This window comes from Carya illinoinensis, chromosome 11, assembly GCF_018687715.1.
Source record: "Carya illinoinensis cultivar Pawnee chromosome 11, C.illinoinensisPawnee_v1, whole genome shotgun sequence".
NCBI classification, from domain to species: Eukaryota; Viridiplantae; Streptophyta; class Magnoliopsida; order Fagales; family Juglandaceae; genus Carya; species Carya illinoinensis.
In genome coordinates, this window is record NC_056762.1 from 7,233,027 (window position 1) to 7,257,462 (window position 24,436).

The window sequence follows — 24,436 nt, forward strand, 5'->3', positions numbered from 1 at the left end:
AGATTATTGCTCAAAATGACCTCTTCATGCATAAAAAAACTTTTGACCCATCAAGCATCCATGAAAATTTTCACAAAATATATGAACAAAAGAAATTTATGTGAAGAGAACTTCATGAGAATCTACTTACAATAGTTTCAAAAATTTTGAGCAAGAAAGGCCAAAAAAACTATCTGAAAGTTCCTCTTGATTCTTCTCCAAGAAAATGTTTCAAAAGTGAGCAAAGGCTAGTGAAATGGATAATGACAAGACTTATACTTCATGAGGGGTGAAAGGAGATGTGTGAGTGACACTTTAGATGAAGTGGTGTCAACCAAAACCAGATTCATAACTAGGTGCCACAGCCTATGGTTTTTAGCCTGCTGCTGCCAAGTGAGAGGGAGGTGGTGAGGTGCTCCCATCAAATACTATTTAGGACTGACTTGGGTAGCGAAAGGATGCCCATGGTAGGAGGGAAACTTCCTCCATAAGCCTTGCTTTGGAGATGCAGTTTCATGGGCCTTAAATTGCCTCAATTGAATGGGCCTTCATTTGTGGTGGGTTTGGTTGGGGTTTGGGTTTTAACAAGCCCAAATCAACTTTTTCTTGACCCAATAAATTTTCAAGGTATAAAAGAATAAATAGGATGCAATGATATGAACTTGAGTGGTTAATAGCATGTGGAAGTGATTTAATCAAGTAATTCATTCAAGAGAGCAGCATTTGGGTGGTTCTTGTAGCAGCCCACTAGAAATTCAATGGTGGAATTTCTATAGACTTTAGGAACCTCGTGAAAATCCCGTAAGTTCTACGAATCGACCAACTGTGTAGGTTTTAGTCTGGCAGCATAGTTAGTATTATCATTCACTATGGCATCACAAGTGTGATTCTATTTATTTGAAGTAGTTAGAAGTGTCATAATGCATTATGGTATGCACCATTAGACTTAGTTGATTATTTAGAATTTTATGTTGCAATAATTCAATTTTCATACTTTTAGACGAAACGCCTATTTGAAACTGTGATTTTATTTTTAGGGGCACTTCGGGGTTGAGCTTCAATAAACAAATTTTACTGTTAGGTTTGTATGAATATTTATGATTTTACAGTGCAAAGTTTATTATTCACTTTTTTAGAGTGAATAGTAACCTCAATAAGTGCGCCACGTATAGGGTTTTCAAAGTCACAGTGTGGAATGTCTAAATTAGGTTAGAGAAGTTTTATTTGGGCACTTGGCAAGATTTTAGCCACACATGATAAATAGTATTTGACACTTGGCACCAAGAGGAACCATTTGATGGATTTTGAAGGAATCAAGGTATGAGATCATATAACCTAAGCAAAACCCCATTCCATCTGACCAATCAGATTGTGCCAAACCGAAGAGAATTTCCACCTTAGTAAAATCCTATATGGTTGGAATCCAACTAAAACCCAAAACCATGGATGAAATTGATATCCTAAACAGTTTTATCCAAATCAAAAAGTTCACCTCCAAACCCTAACTGAATCGGTTTCTAGCATTGTATTTAATTACTTAATTAAATCACTTCCACATGCTACTAATCCTTCCAATTCATGTTATGACATCATTATCGAACCTTTTAAACCTTGGATATTTAATTGGACCAAGAAATAACGGATTTGGGCTTGATAGCATCCCAAACCTTCTTTAAACCCCAAATTGGGGCCTATTTGGTTAAGGCCCATGCATTTGGCCACCTGGCATTACTTCTTGGCTAAGTATTCCAGCCCGACTTGGCTGACCAGATTTTCCCAAGAAGGCCCTAGAGTGTACTTGAAGTGAAGGGCTAGAAGCCACCTCAGTCTTCTTCTTCTACATGGCACCTTGGAGAGAAATATCTTAGGATATTTTCTCCACTAACTTGGGTTGTCAAGATCAACCATCAAGCTCACTCTAAGCCCTATCATCATCTCTCACTTGAGCAAGAAATCTTCTAGCCCATTTCACACTCATTCCATCACTTTTTCCCACTTTCCTTAGAAAGAAAGCAAAGGACTTTCTCTAACAACGTTTCTAAGTTCTTTTGCATGCCCGTTTCGAAGCTTTTGTAAGTATTTTTACACAAAGTGTCCTTCATGAAAACTGTTAATTTTTTAGTCTAATTTATGTGGATGTCTTATTTCTTCCATTTGATGGTCATTTGGTTAGTCCAAATTTGTTTTAACACTAGAAAGGTTATTTTGGGTGATAAATTGGAGAGTCCTATATTTTGGTGTTTTTGACCAAGCTAATTGATAGATATTGGTCCAAACGTTTTATGGAGTCTTATTAACATGTGTATATGATTATTGAATGAGGTTGTTTTCATGATTAAAGCTTTTTATTAAATATTTTCTTAGATCTATAAACTTAGAAACTGGAAGATGAAAAATAGTTTCCATTTTAAGAAAGTTTAGATATTTTGTGGTTTAATCTTATTCCTATGGATTTATATTTTTATTTGAGGATCCTAAGCCTATTATATAGATGTTAGGATGTCATTTTTAAGATTTTTTTATGTTAGTTTCGAAGATATGAATTTTTATGCAAGAGGATATTCAATTAGGCCAAAGGATTGATGTTTTTGGCTAGATCCATGTTTTGGTTGATTTCAACCATGTGATTTTGAGTTTAAAGCTCAGATATGTTTTAAGATACATTTTTAAACCATGTGATATTTTGGTTTGAAGATCTAATCTTTTTAGGCCATGGATCAAGTGGTTGATTAAAACTAATTAATAAACAAATTCTATTTTTGGACTTGGGATGAAACCGAATACTCAAAGTGTTGTTTTGTGATTTTGGTGAGTTTTTTTTTTCTTTGGTGATTCAAAGCATAGTTGTTCTTAAAAATATGTTATGAAGATATTAGAACAAAAAATATTTTGGATTGATTATGAGTTTTGAAATTGGAAGAAAGTGCAACAAAATCAAGGGGAAAAGCCTATGCATGCTTCGGGCCCTATGAGGTTTTTCATAGTTGTGTTTTGTTTTAAATTTTTCTGACTTGATATTTAAGTTGAAGACAAACTTTACATGAGATATGTAAATTTTGGTGATTGTTTGAGTTAGGATGCAAAATCCTTAAGTTGGGTAAAATTATCATTTTTTGGCATGTGGAGGGTAAAATGATAAGTTTACTCTAAGTTAGTATTTTTCTATGTTTCTAATTGTTAGTGATTAAGTTTCTAACTCTTAGAATCACTACTTATAGTTTATTGTGTATGTGTGATGCGTAAAGAAACTATACTTTATCTATGTTTGTTATCATATATGCCATACCATGCCACGTCATTACATATTCATCTGTTATACATGATTTATTCTATCATGAAATATTTATCTATTACACAATCTATTTTGTCACATATTGCTATGTGTTGCAAGTATGTCATGTTATCTTAGGCCATCTGTTACACGTATGCCATGTTACGAAATATTATCTGTACCTATTATGTCATGCTATGAAATGTTTTCTGTCAAGCACGTCATCTCTTTCGACTACGTTCATGTCATGTTACGCTATCTCAGGGCTTCTCTCCTTTCGTATTTATGTCACATTTTGTCACGAATAGAGTTTGTGTATTTCGAGAATGGTCCTTTAAATCAGTTAATGTCTATCATGACCTTAAGTGCTAGGATGCAGTAATATCCTTGTGGAATTCTTTTGTTCAAGTTGGAGTGTTTAACGTAGTGTGAAATTCTCTAGGTTAACAAAGTACAGTCAACAATAGGCACTAACGTCGATGAATGTATTTTTCAAAATACGTGTGTCAACAACAATTGTTGTACATACAATATGTGTGACCACAACAATTGTGGCACGTATATTACATTTGTCCACAGTAAGTGTGACACATGTGTTAACATACTCATAGCTACTGTAAATACCTATGTTGTAATGTGTTAATCAGTAGGGACACATGGCTTAAAGGGACCCGTGTAGCACCAGCATGGTCACTGTTATCAAGTTATTGAATAAGATTCCAAATTCATGTATTTCACATTCATGTCAGCCTTTCAAGTCATGTTACGTCAGTCATGTCTAGGATACTCGCGATGTAATCACTGTGATTGTCTGAGCATCTCCATGTGTAATTTACGCGAGGTACTTCCGGCATAATCACTTTGATTGTTAGAATACCTCTACTCAAGTACTCTTGGCGTAATCATTCTGATTGTTAGGGTATCTCATTTAAAATACTCATGATAGAATCATTCTGATTGTCAGAGTATTACTTGATACTCTTGGCATAATCATTCTAATTGTTAGGGTATCTCATTTAAAATACTAATGATGGAATCATTCAGATTGTTAGAGTATTACTCAGTACTCCCGGAGTAATCGTTCTGACTGTTTGGGTATCTCATTTAAAATACTTACGGCATAATCGTTCTGATTGTCTAAGTATCTCTAATGGAATTGGGTAGAATCATTCTGATTGTTCACTATTCCTGACGAAATGACTGGTGAAATCATTTTGATTGTCAAATTTAAGTTCATGTTCATGTTATGTTGAAGTTCACATCCATGTTATGGTCAATTTCACATTGTTATGTTCAAGTTCACGTTCATGTAATGTTCAAGTTCACGTTCATGTTATGCTCAAGTTCATGTTCATGTTATGCTTAAGTTCACGTTCACGTTATGTTTAAGTTCACGTTCCTGTTATGGTCTAGTTCATGTTCATGTTATGTTCAAGTTTACATTCACGTTCATGTCAAGTTAAGTTTAAGATTAAGTTTATATCGTGTCAAGTCAAGTTCAGTTCATGTTTCAGTTCAAGTTATGTCAATTATGACATGTTATATGTCAAGTTATATTATGCTTACTTATGACTTTGATTATGCATTCATGCTTTTACTACTATGCATGCATCATTAACCAGTATGAAATTTTTCTGTTAACTTGCTGATATTTGTAATCAAATCTCATTGTGGAAGTCTCAACTACCATTCCCCTCTGAATGGTAGAGCTTGTCTAAGGATCTGAAGGAGAACTGGGAATTGACCAAATGGAAACAATCAACTAGGCGATAATACGACATCAATGGATAGTATAGTAGTTACCTTAGTTTACTACTTGTACTTATGCAATTCAATCTTTAGCACACTTATGATCACAACCATTTTGGACTAGTGTTGTGATCTCGGTTGTTTAGTATGTTGTTATGTATGAAATATGTTTTACGTTTTTAGGTTATTTTTAGTTTGGCGCATAGTATTGCGCAAGAAAAATAATTATCCGCTGTGGGTAACGCATAATACTAGATGCATGTTAGAAACATTACATTTTACATGTCATGAATGGGGGCAGGTAACGTTGTGTTGTATGTCTTAACATTTTAAATGTTCGTCCGATCCCAAGCGGAACTTAGGGCATCATAGGGTGGTATCAGAACAATACATCTCAGCGTTATAAATCCACATGTCCTTAGAAATTACACCAAACATTAGGCTTGAAATTTTAGTCTTAGTTAGGCTTGAATCTCTTGAAGTATAAGAGCTGGTATGTGGTTTTGATACACGTGTCCGTGTATTTCAAGAAGTGACACATAACTTGCGGTAGGATACCACAGAACCCTAAGGGAGACATTAATCAGGCCTATTAGAATCTCCTAATGGATGGAGGATTAGCTGAAGCCATACATCTGCTGATTGACATGCTTAGACATTAGTAGCAGCAGCAAGTGCACGTACCTAGACTCGAAGTTAGGGGTTGTCCATTTGAGAAGTTATTAATCCATCGTTACCCAAATTTTTCTAGAAATGAAGGGCCAGTTGAAAGCCAAGAAATGAATCATTGATCTCCAAAGGACATACAAGATTTGTGGATGTACTAAAGACCAGAAGGGTTTGGTTGCCCAGGTCCCAAGAACATATAGAGCAAATGCCATTCCTGGTACTTTTTCTAAGACCTATGTGTTGTTAAACTTAATTAAGTTTGATTGGATTGCAATTGATGGTATTATTGCATTATTGTTATTTTAGAGTAATGTCAAATCATTGAGGTTTGTAACTTGTATGCTGTTTGATTCAAGCGAGTCCTTGTTCTTGGTGATTGTTATATTGCAAGAGAGTTTAGTTCGGAAGCCGAATTGTGTTACCCAGGTTGTAAGAGTAACAATTCTAATTATGAGTATTATTGTTCATTCCGGTATAGATATAGAATACCATTTAGTAGTACGAGAAAGGATATTGAAGGTTGATGAATAGTATTCCACATATTTGGAGATTGTTTTGATCATGAGAATACGATAGAATTTGTATTTAGAAGAGTAAAGTGTTCGGGAGAAGCTTTGACCTTGGTAGGATTAATTTATGATAGTAATTTTATCCAGCTACCACTAAGTGGGTTTTGGTGAAGCTTTGTCTTTATGGATGCATAGATCACCCTTATATTGGAGACAAATATGTGGGGAGTAAATTCTTGATCTTGAGAATTTATGTGAACAGTATGAACATGTCCTTTTATTTAGAATAAGAATAAGAGGTCACTCATGATGCATAGAAGAGCTATGCCAATCATAAGAGAGAGAGTTAAGGGATGGTCACATATCAGTGGTAGATATATATGTGGTAAATAACTCTTTGAGTAGTAAGAAAAGCAGTGATTTCCCTTAAGCAAGGATTCAGGATCCTGGAAGGTTAGCCTAGAAGTCATTAAGTTTAGGCAGTAAGCTTTGTGAGCGTTATACATTTCTATTATATGGTGGTAGTTGTTTTGTGTAACCATGTGATGGTTACAAATAAAACTAGTGTGGGCTATGAGAGGAATGTGTTACCTCATGAAGAACATTACCTACCTCTATACTCGATTACGAGGTTAGAATAGGATAGCTTCAAGGCTAGGATGGCACAGGACCAAGCAGTGTTCAGAGGAGCAGCAGAGGAGCATGCCCACAGCCACTAACATTGAGCCTGCGATGTTAGACTCATCCATGTCATCAACTCACAGTGGACGTTAGTTGGTTAAGGGTCAGGAGCCAGAGAGCGGTGATGAAGAGGTCGTACAGCACCCCGACCGAAGTTAGTACTACGGTAACATGGCATATGTTTTAGAGGACAACGCGTTCTACTACTTACCACAGCAAGCCATGTCAATGGACATCGATGCACCACCACTAGAATTGACTAGTGACGATACATCTAATGATGGACAGTAGGTTTGGTGAGCAACATCTTCTACTTAACTTCTTTGTTACTTGCGTCGATTTTGAGGGAGAAATCTTTTTTTTAGGAGGGGACATTGTAACCGCCTGCTAGAAACTGAATGTTGGAATTTCTATAGGCTTTAGAAACCTCTATAAAATCTCGTAAGTTTCACGAATTGACCAATCACGTAGGTTTTACGCTGATAGCATCGTCAGTGTTATCATTCACTATGGTGCCAGAAGTGCGATTTTATTTATTTGATGTAGTTAAAAGTATCTGAATGTGTTATGATATGCACCATTAGACTCAGTTGATTATTTAAGATTTTATGGCACAATAATCCCATTTTCATATTTTTGAACGAAATGCCTGTTTGAAACTGTGTTTTTATTTTAAGGGGCACTTCATTGTTGAATTTTGATAAACAAATTTTATAGTTAGGCTTGTATCAATATTTAGTATTTTACAATACAAAGTTATTCATTCACTTTTTGGAGTGAATAGTAACCTCGATAAGCATGCCAAGTATAGTGTTTTCAAAATCATAATATAGAATGTCGAAATTAGGTTAGAGAAATTTTATTTGGATACTTGGCAAGATATTAGCTACACATGATGAATAGTATTAGACGCTTCGCACCAAGAGAAACTATTGGATGGATTTTGAGGGAATCAACGTGTGAGATAGTGTCACCTAAGCAAAACCCTATTCCATCCGACCAATCCAATTGTGTCAAACCCAAGAGGTAATCCACCCTAGTAAAACCCTATATGGTTGAAATCTAACTGAAAACCCAAAAGTATGGTTGAAACCGATATCCTAAACGGTCTTACCCAAACCCTAAAGTTGAACTCCAAAACCTAACTGAAACGATTTCTATCATTGTATTTAATCATTTGATTAAATCACTCCACATGTTATTAATCCTTCAAATTCTTGTTATGAAATTATTATCAAACCTTTTATACCTTGGATTTTTTATTGGGCCAAGAGAGATTAGATTTGGGCTTGATAGCATCCCAAACCTTCTTAAAATCCCAAATTGAGGCCCATTCGGTTAAGGCCCATGAATTTGGCCACCATGGCATTACTTCTTGGCTAAGTATTCCATCCCCAGTTGGATGACTAGATTTTCCCTAGAAGGCCCTGGAGTGTACTTGAAGTGAAGGGCTAGAAGCCACCTCACTCTTCTCCTTCTACAAGGCACCTTGGAGAGAAATATCTTGGGATATTTTGTCCACCGATTTGAGTTGTCAAGACCAACACTCAAGCTCACTCTCAGCCCTATCATCATTTCTCACTTGAGCAAGAAATCTTCCAGCCCATTTCACACTCATCCCATAAAAGACTCTCTCTGACAACTTTTCTAAGTTCTTTTGCATGCCCATTTCAAAGCTTTTGTACATATTTTCTCACAAAGTTTCATTTTATGGTAATTTGATTGGGAAAAATTTCTTTTAACCCCGAAAAGGTCATTCTGGGCGATAAACTAGAGAAGCTAATGGACAAATATTGGTCTGAAAATTTTATGGAGTCTTCTTAACATCTGTATATGATTATTGGTTGAGGATTAGTTGCATGAATAAAGCCTTTAATGAAATATTTTCTTCAATTTATAAACTAGAAGAGGAAAAACAGTTTCTGTTTTAAAAAAGTCTATATCTTTTGTGGTTTAGTCTTATTCCAATGGCTTTGATTTTTTTTTTTTTTGTAGACCCTAAGCCTCTTATATACATGTTAGGATGTTAGTTTGAAAATTTTTTATTTTAGTTTCAAAGATATGAGTTTTTATGCAAGAAGATATTTGGTTAGGGCAAAGGATTGATGTTTTTGGCTAGATTCATGTTTTAGTTGATTTTTAACCATATGATTTTGAGTTTAAAGCTTAGATCTATTTTAGGACACATTTTTAAATCATGTGATGTTTTGGTTTGAAAATCATTTTAGGCCATGGATCAAGTGGTTGATCATAAGTAGTTAAAAAACAAATTTTGTTTTTGGGCTTAGGATGAAACTGAATACTCAAAGTGTTGTCTTGTGATTTTGGTGACTTTTGTTTGATGATGCGTATAGTTGTTCTTAGGAATATGTTATGAAGATATTAGAAAAAAAAACATTCAGTTTGATTTTGTGTTTTGAACTTGGAAGAAAGTGCAACAAAAATCAAGGGGAAAAGTGTATGCATGTTTCGACCCCTACGATCTTTTTCATAGTTGTGTTTTGTTTTAAATTTTTCTGAATTGATATTTGAGTTTAGGACAAATTTTATATGAGGTATGAAAATTTTGGTATTTTTAGAGTTAGGATGCAAAATGGTAAAATGGTAATTTTTCTCTAAGTTCGACTAAGTTAGTGATTAAGTTTCTAACTTTTTAGAATCACTACAAACAGTTCCTCGTGCTCCCGCTTGAATTTTTCATAAAAATGCAAAGATCGAGGTAAGTTAAGTTTTGACTTATGATCAGTTTATTGTGTATGTGTTGGGTATAGGAACTATAGTTTATGTATGTATGTTATCATATATTTCATGCAATGCCACGTCATTACATGTTCATTTGTTACTCATGATTTATTTTGTCATGAAATATTTATCTGTTACACAATAAATTTTTTCATGTATTATTTTGTGTTGCAAGTATGTCATGTTATGAAATGTTGTTTGTTGCATGTTATGAAATGTTGTTAGTACCTGTATGTCATGCTATGAAATATTTTCTGTCGTGTACGTTATGTTTTTTGACTTACATTCATGCCATGTTATGCTATGTAGGGGCTTCTTTCCTTTTGTATTTATGTCACGTTTCATCTCGAATATAGTTTGTGTATTTTGAGAACATTCATATTAATCAGTTCATATCTATCATGATCCTAAGTGCGATGTAATCACTATGATTGTCCGAGCATCTCCATGTATAATTTACGCGAGGTACTTCCGGTGTAATCACTTTGATTGTCAGAATACCTCTACTCAAATAGTAATGGCGTAATCATTCTAATTGTTTGGGTTTTACATTTAAAATACTTATGATAAAATCATTCTGACTGTCAGAGTATTACTCGGTACTTCTGGCATAATCATTTTGATTGTTAGTGTATTGCATTTAAAATATTCATGATGGAATCATTTTGATTAGTTGACTTTTGAGTTCGCAATGCTCGTCTGGATGGCTCTAGGAATATGTAATATTGGTCGATAACACTTTAGAAATCATGTGCATTGTCGATCTTGATTGTTGATAGGCATTTAAGCATTTCATGGGAAGTTGTACAACTATTATAAGTTCATTCTCAACTTGAATGGTTGGAAATGGCAAAGGCATTGGTCCAACATATCTTTCACCTGTATGTTCTCCATAGCTAATGGTGATGATAGTGAGGAGATGAAATCACCTGGATGCTTTCCTCTAATGACTTTGATTGCCAATTCCCCAAAGCTATACACATAACATTTTTTAGTTACTTGCATTGTATAAGCAAGCTTATAAGCTTGTTTATAAGGAAAGATGGACAATGAAATAACTTATAAGCTTGTGCAATATATCCATAAGTGCTTCCAGGGGAAGTTCAATTGGATGAGTTTAGCTCCTAAAGCTTAGAAGTCCCAAAGTTTGAAACACGATCCTCAAATTGAGAATCCACAATATGTTGCTACTTGATATGCCACGATGAATAATTGAAGGGGAGCATTCATGGTGCATCTAAGACAAGGCATATGCCACACCTTTAACAATATTCAATCTCTTAGAACTAATTTTATCGCATTATATCAAATGACTATTTTGACTTATTGCAACATTTGAACAATTGTGATGTTTTAATTATAATTTTTAAATCTAATTTTCTTATTTTAAATTTGTCATTTAATATCAATCTTTAACATTTGAATGGAAAATATTCAGTTTGAACAGTGATTATTAATTATTATCATTGTAACACTTTCTCTACTGCCACTCAAACGAGCAACCAAAAACTATTTGAATGAAAATAAAATCTTCAATACAGTTCGAATGGATTACTAGTTCATTCAAACACTCTGCATGTTTGATCATTCGGACACATACTGTTATGTTCAAACCAATTTTTCATCAGTAGAATGATGATTAAACCATTCAAACAAGGTTCCTCAGACTAAATGTTTGAACAAAAACTTTAATTTGAATGTTTTTCCAAGGGCGTTTGATCGGATTATGTATGTTCAAACATAAATCATATTGTTTGAACAACAAGAAAGCGTTTGAACACTTGCTTCATTGGAACAGGATCAAACAAATTGGTGTTGTTGGAATTAAATTACCAACCCGATCAAATAATTAACTGATAATCATTAGTTTGAACAATTTTTTGGGACAAAACGTTTTCCAACAAAAAAAAAAACAGTTCAAATGGCTTCGAAGGATTCGACCACATTTCATCCCTAAAAGTATTTTTTTAGGGACAAAAAAAAAAAAAAAAATCATCTTCAAAAACTTTTTGAGACAGACTTTTGGAGACAAAATATTTTCATTCTAAAAAATGCAATCTCTTAGTATTCTAAAGGCACTACAAGAGATTGCATTTTTTGAAAACTCGAAAACAGTTTCAAGCTCAATTTCGAAAATGATGGATTGAAAAGCATGTTCGAGTATTTGCTTAGACTCGTGCTTTTAACAAGTAGGATGACCTCCAAGTAATATCTCGGACTCATGATACAGCGAGGAAAGTAGTCCGAGCACAAGCTCGAACTTGTACATTGTTCGTCTATTTCCCTATTTTCCTTCTGCCTTGCTTGCCAATCTTTTGTCATGTTGCGCTTGAGTCATTGCTCACCCTTCATGCTTATATAGGAACCGTTCCCCACATAAAAGCCTTACGTAAGGATGCATATATAGGAAGGGTGGCTAGAATTAGAGTTAAACTAGGTCTAAGAAACCTCTTAAAAGTCAAAATTTGCCACATTACAAGCCAAATGAGTGTACCAAATAATTACTCCGCAACATGTAACTAGAAAGTATAGCAAGATGTCTAGGGGCTTTTAAATTATGAATTTCACTTTATCTATCATCTAGAAAAATTCTTGGAGTTGGCTAGATGCATGTCTATCTCATGAAGGACTAGCGACTCATGAAGGACTAGCGACTATGTTTCAAAGATCTTGTGGAGCTCTAGTGAATTTGATATAATTGCAATTTCTTTCGGTTTGAACCTAAAGTTTAATAAAAATTATTAAGTACTCAAAGAATACAGATGACGTGGTACTCTTATTCTATCACAGCATGCTATGTAATTGAAGTTGTTTAAGTAAACATCAAAATTAACTATCATGACAACATATATATGATAGGGTGTGAGTACCATATGTCCGTATTTCAAGAGTACTAAATAATAACTCTTCTATGAGGCTAAATTTTGTCATTGATGATGCTAACACAATACATTTATAATAACAACTCAATTAGTGTTAGTGGGGAGGTTCCCCCCTCTACTTGGTAGCCTTCCCATGTGCGGTGATTTTCCCTTTCATATAGTTGGAAATAAGTTGAAGGACATGAGATTATAAAAAAAAAAAAGATACGTTAACACTCATATGACTGACAACTAAAGTTACACATAAATACGTGAGATGGAAAGAAAATGCTCTAATAATTATCTTAGACTAACACATGATTTTAGCACTTATTCTCATTAACTATTTTCTCGATAGTCTATAACAGTAAATTCTCAGCTTTCATGTTGGCAATGCACATCTAGATGGTTCTAGGAATTTGCAGTATCAGTCGATAACACTTGAGAAATCATGTGCATCGTCGGCCTTGATTGTGGATTGACATTTAAGCATTTCATGGCAAGCTGTATAACTATTATAAGTTCATTTTCAACTTGAGTTGTTGGAAATGGAAGCCGTTGGTCCAACACATCTTTCACCTGTATGTTCTCCATAGCTAACGGCGTTGATAGTGAGGAGATGAAATCACCTGGATGCTTTCCTTTAATGACTTCGATTGCCAATATCCCAAAGCTATACACATCACATTTTTCAGTTACCTTCATTGTGTAAGCAAGCTCTGCAAAGAAAAGAAATGAAGGGAAGATGGACAAAATCAACACATATGCATACTATTCTTTTATAGGACAATGAAATAATTTACCTGGTGCAATATATCCATAAGTGCCTGCACGGGAAGCCCAATTGGATGAGTCTAGCTCCAAAAACTTAGCAGTGCCAAAGTCTGAAACATGAGCCTCAAATTGAGAATCCAACAAGATGTTGCTACTTGATATGTCACGATGAATAATTGGAGGGGAGCAGTCATGGTGCATGTAGGACAAAGCATATGCCACACCTTTAACAATATTCAATCTCTTACTCCAGCTCAATACTTTAGCAGCATCTTCGTTGCCCAAGATTAGGGACAAGCTACCCCTCTCTAGATACTGACAAACCAAAAAGGAATGTTGCACATGGGAACAAAAACCATAAAGTTTAACAATGTTTCGATGCCGTATGTCTATCAACGCCCTTATCTCATTCAAGAACTCCTTTTGAAATCTGTTCTTACCAACATCAGGCAGTGGTAGATTGAATTTCTTCACAGCTACGATGTCACCTGAAGTTAGCTCTGCTTTATAGACAGTTCCTTGTCCTCCTTTCCCAATGCAGTATTGAGCATCAAAACCATTGGTCACTTTTATGATTTCATCATACAATGTTTTTCCATTGAAATGTAATATTGAAAGAAACTGTACTTGGCCCTCGGTCTTGCTTTGTTTGGATTCTAGATCTGTCTTTCTTCTTTTCATAAATAGAAAAAACCCAAATAAAGAAAGTAGAACAGAAACTGCTCCTAAAAGCGAGAAAACGAGAAGAAACACGACTTTGTGTCCCCTTTTTGTGCTAGAAGCATTGCAAGGTTGTAGTCCTGTAACATTACCGCACAATCCCTTGTTCCCTTGTAATGCTTCTACAGGAGCATTTAGAAATGCATTGCTATTGGGAATGGGACCCTGCAACTCATTGTAGGATATGTCGACATACAACAAGCCACGCATTTGTTCAATTGCTTTCGGAATGAAACCAGAGAGATAATTGTGGGAGAGATTTAAGATCACTAAGCTCTCCAATTTGTTAATTTCCATTGGTATCTCTCCATTTAAAGAGTTATAACTTATATCTAATTTGGAGATATGAGATGAGTTTAGGAGCTGGGCCGGAATCCCTCCGTTAAAATTGTTGTGGCTTAAATTCAAGTCGATCAATTTCATGAAGTCCCCAAAATTACTTGGAATTGACTTACTCAGCTTGTTTGAGGATAAGTCAAGATATTCAAGATTTGTTAATGACCCAAATTCAGAAGGTATAGCACCAGAGAGTTGATTGCCATTCATCTTCAATCGCATTAGAGAAATCAAGCTTTTGAATTCTTTTGGAATCATCCCAACTATATGATTTGAAGAGAGATCAAGTTCACCTAGCTGAGTACTCCAATTTCCAATCTCGTGTGGTATGCTACTAGTAATATTGTTGTTACCCATTCGTAGGGTTTGTAGCTGTGCACATTGTCCCCAATTACTTGAGATCTTTCCATAAAATTGATTATCCCTTAGATCTATGAACTCCAAGTTTGGATAGACACCAAAATCCTTAGATATATCTCCAATGAGTTGGTTACCTCCTAATTGGACTCTGACTATGCTTGTGCAATTTTTGAAGCTTTTGGGAATTCGGCCATCCAAATGATTGTCGCTTGCAGCAAAGTACTGAAGTGATCCAGCATGGCAAATGTTTTGAGGCAAATTACCAATAAATTGGTTTGTGTCCAGTGCTAGAGTATCCAAGTTGATGAGATCTCCAATTCCTTGAGGAATATGACCGGTAAGTTGGTTGTCACGAAGGAATAAAGCTATCAAATTGCTCAAGTTAGCAAATGAAGTTGGAAGAAAACCACGTAGCTGGTTTTGATCCAACTGTAGATCTTTGAGAGAAATCAAGTTTCCTATTTCTGTGGGAATAGATCCAGAAAGGCTATTATCATTCAGGTGAAGTTGGGAAAGATTTACCAAATCACCTAATGATGCTGGAATTGAACCCGAAAGATTATTTTGAAGAAGACTTAAATTCTTTAGGGAATGCAAGTTTCCAATTTCTGAAGGGATGGGACCCGAAAGTGAATTATCAAACATGGACAAGATGGTTAGCTTTTTCAGGTTCCCAAAAGTTGGAGGGATTGGACCTATCAAATGGTTCATATTAATGAAAAGTTGATCCAAATTGGAGAGGTTTCCCATTTCTGGAGGAATGAAACCAGAAAGTTCATTGTCATAAAGAAACAATTTAACCAAGTTGCTCAAATTGCCCAAAGAAGAAGGGATGGAACCGTCTATATGGTTTTTGTAAAGAGCAAGTTCAATTAGAAAGTGGAGGCGCCCTATTTCTTCGGGAATGGATCCGTTTAGGTTATTGTCTACAAGGTGGAGGACCTTAAGATTAGTTAGCTTGCCAATTTCTGGTGGGATTTTACCTGAAAACTTATTAGAGGACAAATCAAGATGTTTGAGCTTTGACAGGGAGCTAATTTGAGGTGGAATTGTCCCAAAAAGTGCGTTCATATAAAGATCAATGTACGCAAGATTTGGAAATGACAAAAAAGAAAATTCGTGAAGTGTACCTTGTAAGCTAGAGTTGCCAAGGTCTAGTTTGATGACGCTTCCAGCAAGGTTGCATGAAATACCAAGCCAATTATTGCATGGATTCCTACTTAGGTTTAGATTGGAAGAAGAAACTGAAGTCCATGAAGATAAGTGAGATTGGGATTCATTTTGAAGGCTGTTTTTCCATGTAAGAAGAGCAGTAACTTCTTTTGAAGAAAAAGCAGCTCCCAGTGAATTAGGAACCAACTGAGCAAATAGGACAAAGTTGATGAGAAGGGAAAATACTTTCTGAATGCCTATTGATCCCATTGTTTTTACTTGTAGAGCGTATGATAGTTAAGGGCTTTATTTATAAGCAATCTTGTACGTGCCCACAAGTTCCTTGTTCGAACTTGAAAGTCTTAATTTAGAAATATAAACACGTGAAGTGAATTGTACAATGTTTATTGAAAATTTAATACCATCCAGAAAGTTGAAAGGGTAATTAGTATTGTAAGACTCATTTCATATATTTATCTTTCTCCTATCTTAGGCACTGATGAAGTTTAGAAAATAATTTTAAGGGCTAGGGATATTGATCCCATCCTGATCCTTCCCAGTACATTATACTTTCTTGCAACAATTTCTCAGCAATTCAAGGTTGGAAATTCTCGTCGACTAGATTCCACAGTACATTCAACATTCCAGTCACATCAATGGCTGGGAAAATCAAAATGTGTACCTATTGCTTTTAGGAACTTTGGTCGAACTTATTCTTTATCTCGTGTCAAGAGAGTTAGAAGTTGGGGCTCATGTGTTGAAAAGGAGGTAGTCTTGTTCCCTTTCTTTTAATCTGTCAAAGTCTTTTCGGTGGAATATAGACATTTGTGGTTCACATTGGTCGATCTTGATATATATGTAAGTCACTATATTTAAGCAGAGAGCTTGAGAGATTCCACCACGGCAAATTAGTTCATATGTTCATCTTTTTATTATGTTCATACGTTTTCCCACTAGAATCACAATTGATAGGATCTCATTTAGGTTCGAACAAAAAGATGAGATCGAGGAAGTTTCCCCAGTTAAGAGAGACGACCAAATAAATAGAATTAAAGATGCTCTGTTTTTTTTGTTGTATAACAATTTTGCTCTAAATAACTTTCATGATGTTTTGGTATTGAGAAATACTTTAGCTAAAATGGGACCCATCAAAATAAACTCACAAAATGATTTGTCTTATATGATACTGTAAATTTACTTTTATTATAAAGTAAATCTAATATATCATATCAATTTATTTATATAGGAACCAATTTCTATGCATACTACAATATTACTTTATTTTAATAATTACTCCATTAAAATTGATTCAAGGACCCCTCAATTCTTAATTATCTGGATAGTAGATGCCCGTTATATCTATTTGTGATTATTATCGACACAAAATTAATAACAAACCTCTCATGTATTTTGGCTGATCATATGCTTCATCATGAGATACTGCGCTGCAATTAATATATATTCACTCAGGCAGCATATATATATATATATATATGACTAGTTGAGAGTGTAGAATTTTTAACATAAATAATATACTTGACGTTAAAATATCGAATTTATATATGATGCTAATTACAAAGAAAATGTAGCAATTGAATTTAGGTATATAGTCCCAAATGGTAAGCAGCAAAGTCTTTTCTGGTAGCTCAAATTCGATTGGTTGGCGCCGAGGTGCGGTTTTTAATGGACAACTACTCTTGCCTTTTGCTTGGGGGGGAAGGAAAGATATTAGTTGAAGTCAAGGGAGGCATAGTACTGCCTTATTTTTCTACGTTGCGGCCGGTGCGTTCATACCAAATAAGATTTTTTTGGCTGTGCCTTTTGGGGGTCTTTTCGGGTCTTGGTCCATTTGTGATTATTATTACGTGGTTCACACGGTTCATGTGGCTAGCCATAGGCTAATAACCCAACTGGACAGTCTGCTCTTCGATTTATACATTAGTGAATATTATGATAAAGCAATTATTAAGTATTTTTAAAATATATTATTCAAATTTTATAATATTATGTAATGTCATTTAAAAATAATGTTTATATAAGTAATTTTGATAATACGACATTATTAGATAGTACGAGAATATCTTATTGTTCATATTTTAAGACTACGTACCTGATAATTTTCCATTTAGCTTATAACTATGCTAATCTAACTATATAATTTGTTTGGACAATGAGTTGAGATAAAAGTTGAAAATTAAAAATAATATTGGTCGAATATTATTTGTTAAAATTATTTTTATTTTGAAATTTGAAAAAGTTTAATTGTTTATTGAATTTTATGTGTAAATTTATTAAAGTTTAACGATTAGATGAGATGAGATACAATAAGTTGGAATTGTTTCTCAATTCCAATGGGATAACTACTTGATCACAGCGGGCAAGGAAGGATCGTCATTAGTGAATTATCTGCTACAGTAATCACTACACTACTTGTTCAGAGGTATTCCACCGTAAGCTTGCAATTAGGTTTGCGGATTGCACATAGAATTTTCGAAGAGTTTTTGTGGCGAATTTATGATATATTTACCAGAAAAAGTCCCAGATTTTAGTGAAAAAAAGACAATAAGGGTAGGTTTGGGGCATAGGATGAGACATAAAATTTTCATCTAATCTGATTTTATCTGATTTTATCTTATTCTCAAATATAGTTCACACACAAAATTTTTAAATTATTCATTACAAATTTCTCAAACTTTTGAATAAAAAATGAAAAACAATTCCAATTTTTTCAAATCTCCAAAGAAGAATAATATTATAAAACTATATTTTTATAATATTTGAACTTCATAATATTTTTTATTTAAGTTTTTCTCTCTCATTTTCTAAAATCTAAAAAATACCCAACTCAAACTATCTTACTATTATTTACAAAATTCTCATCTCATCTTACAAAATTCTCATCTCATCTTACAAAATTCTAAGTCAGTTTAATTGTTGCATGGCAAAAACTAAATTATTATTCAAGGTTGTCAGAGGCTGACCTCCTGTCCACACTCTCTGTAGTGTTCTCCAGGTCTCTGTAGCATCTCCTTGTTCGTGTAGCTAAGGTTCACCTCTCTGTTGATAAACCGAGTGTTCTCACTGTCCTCCGTCCAGAACAAATCACTAGGGGTGTACAAGAAACCGACAAACCGGTCGTGACCGACACGGACCAGCCGCCGGAGTCAGGAACCGGCCAGAACCACTAGGGAACCGGTCGGCAGGCGGAAGAAAATGAACAAAACCGACGTTCGTCAGTTCGGTCGCTGTTTGAGGCCAGCTCAAACCGCTGACCCGGCCGACAACATATACATATATATTTTTTAATTTATACCTACATAAAACGACGTTGTTCCACTTAAACTTAAGTGGAACGACGTCGTTTGATGCTATCAATTGTGATTAAAACACATGTAAACGACGCCATTTGTATTAAAGCAAACGACGTCGTTTTATCTATGATAAATGAAAAAAAAAAATAAGTAGAACGACGCCGTTGGATTTAAAACCAAACGGCGTCGTTTTGATCTCCTTCTTCCTTCTTCTTCTTCTTCTTCCCCGGTTCACCTAGGTTTCACAGCCTCTCTCTCTCTCTCCTCTGTAACTCTCTCTCTCTCTCTACTCTCTCCGAGCACCAGGGCCACTAGAGGAACCGAGAACCGACCGTGAACCGCCGGAGTAGATACAGACGGTTTTCCTCCTCCCCATCAACCGGTTATGGTCGGTTTTACCCAAAAACCGCGCCGATGAGGTCGGTTTTCACCCCTACAAATCACCACCTCTTTTGCATAAAGTGCTGCACCAAACTTCGAGTAGCTCCCAGAATGGAAATGGCAAGAATTGAAGCTGTCACCTGCACCGGAAAAAGAAAACATCATCTCATAAAACATTCTCGTGGGAAGGCTAGTAGCAGACAGACCTTTAAATAAATCAGCATTTCAATCTAGCATTAGAGCAGCCTGGTCATTCATACAATAATTCCTCATTGAAGAACTGGAAGCAAACATGTTCTTATTTACTTTCCAATCTCCTCATGACAAGAACCGGTTTACAACCAAGGACCATGGAACTTCAAGGGCAATTTACTTATTTTGAAACCTTGGCCACCGAGTCTCACACTAGCAGAAATAAGCTTGACACATTTCGCTTTCAAAGTGCAAATTCATGAGCTTCCAGTCGACTATATGACTGTAGAAAATGCAACTAAGATAGGGAAAGCTTTAGGCAATCTGATTTTGGTGGAGGAAGACCCCATTTTCAGGGTAGCATGGAGGAAGTTTATCTGCATAAAAGTAGAAATTGATGTCACCAACCCATTGAAACAAGGGCTCCTACTCCCTAGGGAAGGAAATATACCAACTTGGATCACTTTAAAGTATAAAAGACTCTCTGATTTTTGCTTTACATGTGGAAGGCTAGGTCACTCTTAGATTTTCTGCAACTTTCAAGAAACCAGCCCCACGAGACCTTTGTTTGGACCCTGGTTGAGAGCCGAATACTCCAACACTCAACAAACATTCCATCAAACACAGAGTGAGCAAAACTATGACTCCTCCATCCCGATACCTCAATCTCAGATCCAAACCCAAACACAAAACCCGAAAGCAACCCAAACCACCGTACCAGAAAATCGAACCTTCCTCACCCTGCCAATGAAAAAACCACAAAGTTTGGATTTTCAAATCATCACAAGAAATGCTTATAAACTTGATCAGATCGAAAACACCATACCTGTGCAAACCTCCCCTCCAGCGCTGCAACAACTTTTCCCATCAATGGAGACTCACTTAGAGATCGGCGATTCATCCAACAACTCATTCTGAATTGGTCGCTCAATCGAGCCAGCTACAGTGAAACTTGGGCATTAACTCAAGGACCAACCACAATAAATTTCTTCACTGTGGACAGCAGAACCAGCTTCAACACGCCGAACACAACAGAGGGCCTTAACTTCAACTCATCATCAAATTCAGAAAGGTTCAGCATGGAAATGACCCCAATGGATGAACTAGTTGCTCGAACAATCCCATCCACAGAAATCCTTTCATCCAGACGAAACTCCCTGTGGAAATCTCAGTGGAGACAAGTTTACAATGCAATGAGAGACTTTAGAGCCAACCAAACCAAGTTAAATCTTCCAACTCGTTCAGCACTTCAAGGTCAGAGTTCTCATAACTCTAATTTAATTAATCAGGTAACTCAAATCCAAACTCCCCCTCCCTCTAACCTAAACCTCATGGGCCCAGAAAAAAAATATACTAACCACAAAACCCAACCCATCCTTCCTTAGCTTAAATAAGCCAGCCCAATACCCCTCGTTACAAATCAAACGAGCCAAGCACGCCGTAGCCCTTTGTCCTCTTCATCAGCAAATAACCTGACCATGCACACCCATGCAGCCCCTTCATCTCCTTCATTAGCATATAATCCAACTACAATGGAACTCAGCACCCGTCCCCTACCCATTACCACATCTTACCCAATGCCCATACTCAGTCAACTGCAACAATCCCCCCAAGAAAATTCCCCACCACACTCTAAGATGGAACCAACCCAACCAGCCTCAAATGAACCTCCCATCAACTGGGAAAAATGACCCATGAAGAACTCACAGTCCTCTAGTCCAATGGAGGAGATCGTTTCCCTTCCAACAAAAAGGCCAGCCGAACCACAAGTGCTTGACATAGTAGAGTCACTAAAGAAAAAAATTTGCAAAGTTGTAATAATAGAAATAGTGCAGTCTAGAAACGCCAAGGAAGAAATTTTCATTCAATCAGATGTGTCAACCTTGGCCCAAACTCTAGTGGAAATGCAATCTAGGTCAGTAAGAAAACCGAGGAAGCTAAAAGGGAAAATCAAAGACATTCCATACGGCAAGTCATCCCCATCCTCGAGTCAATCCAAAGAAACGAAAGAAGCTAGCTTTGAAAAGCCTCACCCAGAGATACGAGGTCTTTAGTTCGGAATTGCATGGGCCTCGCCAAACCCAAGGCAATTAGAAATATAAGGGCTTACATTAGGAAATATAATCCTGATGTAATCTTTTTGTCAGAAACCCTGGTCTCAAAAAATTGAACCACTTCTATTGTACATAGTCTAGGTTTCCAAAATTTCGTAAGCTCCCTAGCTAATTGTAAAAAAGGGGCTCTACTTTTAATGTGGTGACCGGGTGTAGAATGGAACCGGTTCATATATATATGAATGTTATCTCTATTTTAGTGTACTCTGATCCTACTCACCATCCATGGTTAAACACTTATGTGTATGCTCCGGCCCAAAGGAACAACAAAGAAAATTTTTGGACTCACCTGGATTCAATTCAAAACGCCTACCTGGGGGCATTGCTATGTATGGGTGACTTCAATGATCTACTTGACCAATCGGAAAAATATGGTGGCTGGCCAGTTTTAAACAATCACACCCAAAGATTGAGATCATTTTTAAACAGCAATGGTCTTATTGACATAGGCTTCTCTGGTCCAAAATTCACCTGGACAAACAACAGACATGGAAGGGCACTAATCAGAGAAAGAATAGATAGAGCAATAATCAATCAACAATGGAGACTACTTTTCCCAGATGCTTCATTAAATCATCTTGCTTCATTTGCTTCGGATCACCATCCTCTTCTGCTGCAAACTACAGAATGCCAATGCAAGCCAACGTCCTTCAAATTTGAAGAATTCTGGATTCACGAGCCACTAAGCTACAATATCATAAGTGAAGCTTGGAGTAAAAATTTCCAAGGCAACCCAGCATATATCCTTTGTAGGAAAATCAAATCGACAAAAGACTCACTAAAGCTTTGGAACAAAAATCACTTTGGCCAGATCCAAGAAATCATTCAACATTTGGAGCAAGAATTATTGTGAACACAAAGCAACTCCACAGACAACTTTGATCAAGACAGAGAAAAGGAATTACAATCCAATCTCAACAAGCAAAGGGAGTATGAAGAAATGCTATGGCGACAAAAATCAAGGATATCGTGGCTCACCTCAACAGATCTGAACACCAAATTCTTCCATCTCTCAACAACAATAAGACGTTGGAGAAACGCCATCGAATCCATTAAATTGGGCCCAGGTATTTGGTCTATGGACCCCTTTGCTATTGAAAATATTTTCATTGATCATTTCAAAGCAATATACACTTCAACCAACCTGCATATCCTAAATCAACTCGATAACCTCTTTGAGAAGCAAATTTCAGATCATGAAAATGAGAGACTTCTAGTGATTCCAAGCGAAGCATAAATACTCAGAGCATTAAAACAAATTCTGAATCATAAGGCTCCAGGCCCAGATGGAATGACAGCTCTTTTCTATAGACACTTTTAGAGCATAATAAAAAATGAAGTGATTGAAGCGGTGCAGAATTTCTTCAAGAGTGGCAAATTGTTGAAACAATTGAACCACACCAACATAGCCCAAACTCTCCAACCCAATACCAGCCAATTAGCTGCACAAATGTTTTCTACAAAATCATAACCAAAATACTTTCAAACTGATTCAAAGCTATGCTCTCAAAGATCATCTCCCCTTTGCAAACAGCTTTTGTTCCTGGTCATATTAGGGATCTATTCAAGCCTTTATGGAATATGAAAATCCATGAGCGTCATAAGTTGCTATTATCGAAAATTATTTGAAACATCCTCCCCACCAAAGGAAGACTGAAAGAAGTAATTCCTTCTCTGCCTCAAAATGAATTTTTGCTGTGTAACCAAACAGAAGAGACTCTTGAGCATCTCTTCACATGATGTCCAGTCACTCCTATACTCTGGAGTCAAGGCCCATGGCCACTGCACTTTGAAAATCTCTCGATTAATTCTATATCAGACTGGATAAAAATGATCATACATCCAAATAAGGAGTTGGGCTGCAAGAACTGGAGAAACACCAATTCTAGCTTTATGCGGTAGTCAACATGGATTACATCTGGCACTTGAGAAATGACATCATTCACAACCATGCTTCCTTTGATCTGAACAGGGTAAAAACTCATCTTAAGCAAGTTTATCATAACTATATAAATGCTTGGGAAAGGAAACAAAGGACTAGTGAGAAACAATGGGAAGCTCCACCTCCGCTCTTTCTAAGATTCACTTTTGACGCCGCAATTAGAAATGCCTTTTCTGTTATCTCGGCATTATGCAGAAATCACAATGGAGACATCATAAACATCAGAACAGAGCAAATCCCATCGTCAAACCCATTGACAGCAAAAGCTTTGGCAGCACTACTAGCTACCCAAATGGAATAAGCACTTCATCATAGAAAAATCATTTTTGAAGGGGATGACCCACAGGTAAACCAAGCCATACAAGATCTAGACTTCTCTTCTTTATGGAGAATATCTCCAATCATTGAAGAAATTCAAAAGCAGTTCCGAAACAACTTGAATTAGACCCTAACAAAGATTAATCAATCTCAGAATCGATGTGCGTACTCTGTTACACAATGGGCAGCCACCAATCTTGTCTTTGGTAGCATACCCCCCTAATTTTATTTCCTTCTCTTCCTTTCTCTTTAAACCTCCTTGAACCTAATTTTCTATTATTAATGAAGCTGCTTGATTAGAAAAAGAAAATTGTTGTATGGCAAATAGAAGGTGAGAATTACACGATAGAAATGGTCTTGCATGGCAAAAAAATA

General features: G+C 36.0%; 1 protein-coding gene and 1 long non-coding RNA gene across 5 annotated transcripts; both read right to left on the bottom strand.

Moving 5' to 3' along the window:
• Positions 1-12,672: 12,672 nt before the first annotated feature.
• On the bottom strand, positions 12,673-16,096 carry LOC122280535 (MDIS1-interacting receptor like kinase 2-like). Of its 3 annotated transcripts, XM_043091481.1 has the most exons (3): positions 15,782-16,096; positions 13,265-14,971; positions 12,673-13,180 (listed from the first exon to the last, which is right to left on the bottom strand). In XM_043091481.1, exons 1-3 carry the CDS (start codon positions 16,071-16,073, stop codon positions 12,873-12,875), a joined length of 2,307 nt encoding a protein of 768 aa, XP_042947415.1. In that variant the 5' UTR covers positions 16,074-16,096; the 3' UTR covers positions 12,673-12,872. The 3 variants fall into 3 exon arrangements, with proteins under 3 accessions (XP_042947415.1, XP_042947413.1, XP_042947414.1); XM_043091479.1 differs by having other exon boundaries at positions 13,265-16,096; XM_043091480.1 differs by having other exon boundaries at positions 12,904-13,134; positions 13,265-16,096.
• A 3,412-nt stretch (positions 16,097-19,508) lies between these two features.
• LOC122282555 lies at positions 19,509-20,957 on the bottom strand. Of its 2 annotated transcripts, none has more exons than XR_006230405.1 (3): positions 20,514-20,957; positions 20,188-20,428; positions 19,509-20,064 (listed from the first exon to the last, which is right to left on the bottom strand). It is a non-coding gene; the product is annotated as an uncharacterized LOC122282555 (long non-coding RNA). The 2 variants fall into 2 exon arrangements; XR_006230406.1 differs by having other exon boundaries at positions 20,139-20,428.
• Between the last annotated feature and the right edge of the window lie 3,479 nt (positions 20,958-24,436).

What these genes read in the sequence shown, in the direction of transcription:
- LOC122280535 (XM_043091479.1), bottom strand. Translation starts at nt 16,073, where the DNA reads ATGGGATCAATAGGCATTCAGAAAGTATTTTCCCTTCTCATCAACTTT. An exon ending in TTATGGATATATTGCACCAG is followed by an intron (nt 13,181 to 13,264) that starts GTAAATTATTTC and finishes TTTTCTTTGCAG; the next exon opens with AGCTTGCTTACACAATGAAG.